At 51.3% G+C, this 8442-nt stretch overlaps 1 protein-coding gene across 2 annotated transcripts in view; it reads right to left on the bottom strand.

The window, feature by feature from the left end:
• Positions 1 to 1015: 1015 nt before the first annotated feature.
• Positions 1016 to 8442, bottom strand: part of CLIP2 (CAP-Gly domain containing linker protein 2) — a gene marked incomplete at its 5' end in the record, with an annotated part of 51104 nt that continues 43677 nt past the window's right edge. For both annotated transcript variants that reach the window (XM_082858033.1, XM_082858034.1), the window contains 5 exons: positions 1016 to 1506; positions 1794 to 1985; positions 3678 to 3837; positions 4763 to 4919; positions 5882 to 5965. In XM_082858033.1, coding sequence (XP_082714159.1) covers positions 1309 to 1506; positions 1794 to 1985; positions 3678 to 3837; positions 4763 to 4919; positions 5882 to 5965 — 791 coding nt within the window. In that variant the 3' untranslated portion in view covers positions 1016 to 1308. The remainder of the gene's footprint in view (positions 1507 to 1793; positions 1986 to 3677; positions 3838 to 4762; positions 4920 to 5881; positions 5966 to 8442) is intronic.

The following is an 8442-nucleotide window of genomic DNA, read 5'->3' as shown; positions in this document are numbered from 1 at the left end:
CATGCAATTATACTCAAATGGTTCAGAAAAATACTCCATGCATATAACACACACATCTACACACAGAGAACAAAAGATAAAGCAAATGGGGCAAAAGATTAACAACATGTTATGTTGGGGGAAAGGAGAGCTGATGCTCTAGGTGCTAATTTTATTCTTGCCACTTTTTTGTCAGCTTGAAATTATTTCCAAATAAAAAGTTAATGTCTAAGTGTCAACCATACTTCAATAAATTTTTTTTTAAAAGTTAATGCGCACACGCATCTGCAGACACATACATAAACATATAACAATTATTTGCAGGAGTTCTGTTCTACAGAATCACACAGATGCGGAACCAGCAAATACTGAGCCATTGCTCCCAGTGGAAATACAAAGTTCCTGCAAACCTCTGGTCTGACATTTTCGTTGATTGATCAATATGTAACCATGTTTCATGTGTGCTTCTGTTTAAAGACACCTCACTGAATATATATTGTTGACTCATTAATAATGAACTCAAGGACAGCAGTACCGTAGCTCATGCCTGAATGAAGCTTCTCGAAGGTACTTTCTGGAAGGCACATTGCAGCCTTCTCGCACTTAGGAACACTAGACAGCTCTTCAGCAGACACTTGGGGACCATTTTAAATGGCGGAAATCATCAAGAAAAAAAGCATGAAAATGTGAAAAACATGTCACTAAATAGACCGTGAAAAGGACACTTGTTTGCAGAATGAGCTAAACAAGAAGGCAGCACGGTGTTTTGTATGAGCTCAGCTGGGAACATGCATGTCCGGTGATTAAATTTTTTCTCCACTCTGCACGGGTGTCCACGAATGACCAGGAAAGTGCTATGAGTATTGATTTTAGGGTTACAAATAAATGTTACCAGGTAGGTAAGTCTGCAAATACGGAATAGTGAGGATTGACTGTACATCCATACACATACACACGTGTACATGCTTAGCAAAGTTCAGGAAGGACATCACTTCAAAATGTTAACCGTGGTCATCTCTGGGTAGAAGGGCTACTGGTAAGTAATTTTTTTTTTGGCTTCGCTGCGTGTCTTGTGGGATCTCAGTTCCCCAAGCAGGGATTAAACCCAGGCCCATGGCAGTGAAAGCACGGAGTCCTAACCACTGGACTGTCAGGGAATTCCCAGTATTTTCTTCTTTATATATTTTTCATTTTTTCCCCCAAAAGTTGCCCAGTAGGCATGTATTACTTTATAATAAAAGGTTTTCTTTTTTTTTTTTTGAAAGAGAAACAAGGTTAAAAGAGCAGGATGGTAACTGAATCGAGTTTGACTACATTCTGTGAGCGACCCTATTGTAAAGCCGCTTGCACGATGTATCTGTGTATTTTTGGTGGCTTTTCAAAGTTTTTCTCCAGAGAAGTTGGGCTGTACGGGAGGGCCGTGGGAGTGGCAGAGTATCTCCCCGGGGCCAGGGTGCCCCTTACCTCTTGTTTGTGGGCCTTGTCTTGCTGGTGGATGCCATTTGCAGAACCGGAATTGCCGGTGGCCTGTAAGAGTCGAGGGCAAGATGCTGAGCAAGGTTCACCAGGCAGCATTTCCTGGCTTGTCCACTAGATGGCGAGGTTTTCCCAACAGGACCATCTCAGGATCCAAACTCTGAGCAGAACCCATCAGAATAGGGGTCCCAGGACACACCCCAGGAAACACAGGCTCTCAGGGCATCTCCGCCCTTAGTCTGAGCTCCTCGGGATAAAGCCATGTACCCCTTGGGCTGGGACTCCCGGGGTGCAGGGCGGTGTCTCTCCCCTCAGGACCTGGCTGAGACCCAGCTCACCTGGGACTTTTCGGGGGAGCCCCTCATCGCCTCCATGAGCCTCTCCACCTGCTGAGCCTGGTCCAGCGCGTCCCGCAGGGCATCCTCTGTGCTCATCAGCTGGTGCTGCAGCCGCAGGAGCTCCGGTGACGAGCACGAGGACGGCTCAATGAGGGAGTAGCGCCTCTGATCCGACAGGGACTTCTCTTTGTCCTGGAAGCAGTAGGAGAGAGGAAGAGCGTGTGCATGCGTGTACGTGTTGCAGGAGGGTGGTCTCTCCTTTAGGCCGGAAACTCATGTGTCCCGCCTCATCTCTGGGTCAGGCCTGAGAATCACCAGGCCTCCCTCACCTAAGGGTCCTCTCTGAAGCATCTTCCTTGGCCCCCGCCCTGAATTCCCAGGCTCTGTCAGATGCTCCACATTCTTCAGGTCCCAAAACCCAGGACCCCTCCTCCCCCCCTTTCCTTCTTGCACCCCCCCCCGCCTCCCTCCACACTGTTTATGTGGGTCCCTCCTCTTCACCTCTAGACCTACAGCCTCATCCCCGAACCTCTCCTCAGAACCCTCCCCTGCCCCAACAGGACATGCCTTCCCCTCCCTTCCAAGTGCTCTGCAGCTGGCCCCGCCCACCGTGGTACCTGGAGATGCACCTGCCTTGTGGGCAGACCAGCCTCCTCACTCCCACACGAAGCTTCCCTGCACTGTCCTCCCTGGGCCGGTGCTTCCAGGGTCCTTCTGCTCTGCTCTGACTCTCTACCCAAACCTCCCCCTCCATCCAAACCTCCCTTGTTCCGGAGGTTTTCTAACCACGAAGCCCGTGCGTAGTTCTCCCAGGGGGGCAGCTCCGTGGCACTGAGGATAGTGCAGGGGGACATGGGAGAGGCTCTCCTGGGGTAAGGGGCAGCCAGTCACGTGTAAATTTGACCAGCTTGTGGCCCACGGAGACAGTCAGCGCGGCTCTGCCCCCTCCACGCGGCTCTGGGAAAGCCTTGGAATCAGAGCTCCCAAATCCACACCAGCCTCTGGGCCTTGGCTTCTGAGTTACGCCCAGGCTCACAGCACCACGAGGACCACGTGTAACCAACCCCCTGTTGGCCAGACCTGCCAGGACTGAAAGGCCCTAGGGCGGCTGGGCCCGGTGGTCCCCACACACACAGTTGGGTGCAGCCAGAGTGATACCCTTCTCCCTTAACCCTGTAGGCCCAGGGCTGCTTCCATGGCTGCAGGACACTCTTGTCCTTCCATCTCCTCCAGCGTGGCTGAGCCTGTGTGGCTGGGTGGGAGGGCAGCGAGGGGCTTTGGAGCAGCTTCCCCTGACAGCAATCCTGTCCTCCCAGACCCTATCTTGTCAACGCTCTGGAGTTGACCAGGCCCAGGAACCGGCCACAGGCTCGTCCTGAAGGTTGACCACAGGAGGATGGAGTGGGATGGTTCCGTCCTGTGCTACCAGCATCACTCGCCTACCGCACCCCCACCTCTGGAGACTCTGCTCAGTCAGGCACCTGTTCCCCTCTCCTTCCTGAGGTGGATGCATGAATCGCCACTGTTGGACCCTGAACAAGGAGCTGGTTTCTGGTTGATTACTTCTCTGGATGGTGAGCTCACCACCTGCCGGTAGCCCATCCCACCTCTGGACTGGTGAGATTCTTAGGAAGTCTTCCTCTGCACTGCATCACCCAGACGGACACACAGCCGACCACAATATCTACAAAAGGGGCCGCCCACGGCCCCTCACCAGGCACCTCGCTGACCCTGCCTGTGGTTCTAGGGGATTTTGAACGCTCCCTGTGACTTGGCTATCCCTGGGGTGGCTCCAGGAGGTCACCAGTCTCCATGGCTGACAGCAGATAGCCCCAGACCCTCCCTGGTGTCTGCCATCCCGAGGCCGCCCCCTTCCCCACGTACCAGCCCGGTCAGCTGTTCCCGCAGGCCCCGGATGTCATCCTTGAGTTTCTGCTCCTTGATCCGCCACTCGGCCTTGTGGACCTCGCGGCTCAGGTCCCTCTCAGGCCCTGGGGAGTGGCGATTGGCCTCCAAAAGCAACACACGCAGTTCGTTCAGGCTCCTGGAGGGGGCGGGGGGCGCACAGAACACCTGCACTCAGATGGGCCCCTCCCCTCCCGTGCTCCGCAATTTGCCAAGCGCCTGGAGACTGGCCACCCTGAAGGGGGACGCTGGCTACTAAGACAGCATCTGTGCCAGGAGGGACCAGAGACGAAATACAAGGCCCGAAACCATCCAACCACAACCCGAGAGGGGCCAGGATTCGGGGATGGTACGGTCAAGAGGACTTAGCCTTTCTTAGGATGATCCCTTGCTTGCATCTACTATAGAGGAGGGGAAAACTCCCTCTCTAGGTGGCCATGGGTAGTTGAGAACAAAGTGGAAGTCTGCTGGCACTGACCCTTTCCCTTTCCTCCTTCTTCCTGCTAGGAATGATGGCTCCTGATGGCTGGAGCTTCAGCAGCCACCTTGCAACCACGAGGGAGAGTCTAGCATAACCCAAGAGAACAAAGGTGTTGGCACTGATATCTTGAGCCACTGAACCAAATGCCAGCTACAGCTACCTCCAGATTTCTTGTTATGTGAGGAAAATAAATCTCTACTTGTTTAATCTGCTGATCTCCCACTCCCATCCTAAGTACCACAGAAGCATGGAGGAGCTCACAGTGGCCTACATCAACCAAGAAGAGCTTCAAGGAAGAGGTGGTGGGAATCCTCAATAATTTTTAAGAGTTTCAAGGAGTCCCTGGGCCCAGGATGCTTGGGAACCACTAAGCTTTCCTATAAGCTCTGCTTGGAGAACTGTGTTAAGAAGGATTCTGAGGCTTCATCGGAGCTTAGCAGTGCACAGTATGGTGATCATCGGTGATGCCAGCCATCTGTCCACCGGGTCTATCCCTGCCCCGCCTCGGGAGAAGACTGGCTAATATTAACTGGGTGGAGTGAGGGTCAGGCAGGTCTGAACACACAGCCCACGGCTGACTCACCGCTCCTTCCTGAGCAGCTCCTGGCTGATGAGAACCAGCTGGCCCGAGGCATCATGGGTCTTCCGGGACACGGCCTCCAGCTCCACCTCCAAGCGCCGCTTCTCCTTCTGGAGGGCGTCCACCTTCTTCTCTCCCGACCTGCACTTGCTCTCCAGTGCTAAGGGCCAGCCGGCAGGGTAAGGAGGGAGAGCGCTGGGATCACCGTGGGAATCTATCCCACCTGGGGGCCAAGGCCCGGGCAGGGAGCAGGTTTCCCAGGGGTCACAGGGACACACTTCACTGAGTGGGCCTCTCTCGTCCTGTAGGGCCAGGCGGCGAGGGGCCGAGAAGAGCTACTACGAAAAGCAGACCAAAGTTCCCACACAGTAGCCGGGCCCTCTGGTGTCAAGAAAGCAGCCCACCCTTCCCGAGACGGGGCCCGGGTATTTACACTGTTGCCTGGACAAGGAAAAGCTAAAACTTCACCTTGGCCCCGGAGGAATCTGAGGTCAACTGACCTTTGTCGGGACCAATTATGCCACGTGAACGTGATGGGAACTGGATAGGAGTGGGGGTGGGAACCATTTCCCAGGATGGGGGCCGTCTCATGGACACCACCAATGGCATTCTGGCGGACAAGAAGCAGGGCCAGTTTGTCACCCAGTCACAAATTCCAGACCCCCCCGTCTCTCCCTAGTCTCCCCTCTGGCCTCATTCTCCCTGTGCCTTGCTTTCTGCTGTGGCCAAAGACCTTCTCCCTGATTCTGAAATCCTGGTATTTCTTCTAGGGGCTGGTGCACAAATACTGTATCAAAAGGTAGAGAGAGTGAAACCCAAGGGTCTTCAAGCCCAGAAAGTGAGAACTAGTGATGCAATTTCATAACACAGAGAACACAGACCTGGCTCTGAGGAGAGAAGCTGGCTGGGGCCCCCAATTATATTATGGACCGAGTGTGGGCTACTGCTCCCCATTCACTGCTGTCCAGGTGGAAGCCCAGTGCATGGGAACTGGGCCAGGCCGCCTTCTCCTCAAGGCAGAGTGGGGGAGGGCACCCTGACGCAGTACCACCCACCCCCTGCTGGACTGGCACACTGCCCAAAGAAAGCTCCCCGCATCTGCCTTGAAGGAGGGAGACTTACCACTTACTTGGGCCCTGAGCGTCTCGGTCTGGGATGTTAAGGCTGTCACCTCTTTGTCCCTCTTGTTCAGCTTGTCCTGCAGGCCTGGGGTGAAGGGAGAGATGAGGGGCCATCAATACTCCAGGGCCAACACTGCGGTCCAGTGGGTGAGGGGGTGCCCCTTCCATCAAAACCCTAAAATGGGGCCACACTTGGCCTCAAGAGTCCAAGTTCTTCCTCATTCCAGTGGTCCCTCTGGGTAACCCACCCTGAAGAAGAGGCACCAATACTGTGTGGTCTTGGGCAACTTAACTCTCAAGAGTCTCAGCTTCCTCAAGTGAAGAATGGGGATAGTAACGGTGCCCAGGTCACTTGGCCATGTGCGTTCAATACTGGACAGCCTCGGAACAGTCATGAAAAAGATTCACGGAAAGTGCTAGAAAGGTGTTAACTTTCTGTAAGTTAATGTATAAATTTGACATGATACCAATAAAAATACCCAGCCAGATTGTAATTTTTGTGGAACTAGATAAACTGATTCTAAAATCGCTTGGAAAAAATAAGCAAGGCTAGCCAAGAGAGTCTGGCAAAAAACTTCTTCAAAGAGTTAAACACACAATTACTATATGACTTAACAATTCTGCTCCTAAGTATATACCCCAAAGAGCTGAAAACAGGTGCTCAACAAGTACCTGCGCATGCAGCACTATTCACAATAGCCAAAAGGTGGAAGCAACCCAAACGCCCGTCGACAGGTGAATGGATAAGCAAAATGTGGTGATGCGTACGATGCCAATATGACTCAGCTATAAACAGGAATGGAACACTGACATGTGCTACAGCACAGATGAATCTTGAATATATTATGCCTAGTGAAATAAACCAGACATAAAAGGCCACATATTGTATGGTTCTATCTATATGAAACATCAAGAATGGGCAAATCCACAGAGACAGAAAGCAGATTAGCAGTTGTCAGCAGCTGCAGTGAGGAGAAAATAGACAGTGACTGATAATGTACATGCGGCTTCCTTTTGGAGTGATGAAAATGTTTGGGAACTAGACAGAGGAGGTAGTTGCACAACATTGTGAATGTATTAACGCCCCTGAATTGTTTGCTTCAAAATGGTTAATTTTATTTTACGTTAATTTTGTCTCGAATAAAAAAAAAAAAAAGAATGGCTGAGAGAATTTTGGAAAAGCAGAACAGGAAGACTAGCCCTGCCAGTAACTGAAATATAAACAAAGCTTCAAAACACTGTAGAAATGGCACATGAAGAGACAGACAAGTCATTGGAAAGGAATCGAAAGTCTAGAAATAGAGCCAATTACCCGATGGAATTTAAAGATGGTAAATATGGTTAATTCAAATCAGTGGAGGCAGGAGATGAGGTTTTCAAAAATGGTACTGGCATAAGTGGGTACTCTTGGGAAAAAAAATAAAAATGGATCCTTACCTCACACCTTATAGAAGAGAGAATTCTAGATGGATCAGAGATTTAAACATAGAAAATGGAACTTAAAAGGTACTAGAGGAAACCACGGAATACATTTTAAAAATAATAAACCCAGGATCCCAAAAAGAAAAGACCTATGTTTAAAAATCTGCACGGCAACCACCACCCAAAGAAGAGTCAAAAGACAAACCACAAATGGGGCGAAAATGTTTGCAAAGTCATATATAAGTAGTTTCTAAAAATCAACAAAAAGATCAATAACCCAACAGGGAAAAAAATGGGCCAAGGATGCAAGGAGAAATGGCAATAGAGTGTCACTCACAGTAAGGGAAAGGCAAGTTGAAGCTACAGCAGGTAACATCTTTTACAGCTGAGATAGGCAAAGATCACAGAGTTTGATGAAATATTTTGTTGGTGAAGCTTGTGGGGAAACATACTTTCAACCAGAGCCGGTGGGAGTTAAAATGAGTTGAGGGCTTCCCTGGTGGTGCAGTGGTTGAGAGTCCGCCTGCCGATGCAGGGGACACGGGTTCGCGCCCCGGTCCGGGAAGATCCCACATACCGCGGAGCGGCTGGGCCCGTGAGCCATGGCTGCTGAGCCTGCGCGTCCGGAGCCTGTGCTCCACGACGGGAGAGGCCACAACAGAGGCCCGCATACAGCAAAAAAAAAAAAAAAAAATGAGTTGAGCCTTGGGAATTCCCTGGCAGTCCAGTGGTTAGGACTCTGCGCTTTCACTGCTGATGGACCGGGTTGAGCCTGATGGAGGGCAAGGTAATTTCCTGCAGCAGGGTTTGTAACAGATAAAAACTGGAAACAACCCGTGATCCATCAGCTAAATACACGATGGTAGCTCCACACGATGGAATATTCTACACCATACAAAAGAATGTGGTGACAGGGAGCAGTCTCCAAGATCCATTATTAAATGGGCAAAAAGAAGTAAGGGGCCCGAAGGAGTTCCCTCGTGGTCTAGTGGTTAGGACTCCACACTTTCACTGCCGTGGCCCGGGTTCAATCCCTGGTCAGGGAACTGAGATCCCGCAAACTGCACGGCGTGGCCAAAAAAAAGAGTAAGGGGCCCGAATAGTGTGGGAAGTGTGGCACCATCTGTGTCTGTGCTTGTA

The sequence above is a fragment of the Leucopleurus acutus genome (assembly GCF_964270905.1).
Source record: "Leucopleurus acutus genome assembly, chromosome: 16".
Taxonomy (NCBI): Eukaryota; Metazoa; Chordata; class Mammalia; order Artiodactyla; family Delphinidae; genus Leucopleurus; species Leucopleurus acutus.
The sequence above is the reverse complement of the archived record's forward strand: the minus strand, read 5'-3'. Positions and strand labels throughout refer to the sequence as shown.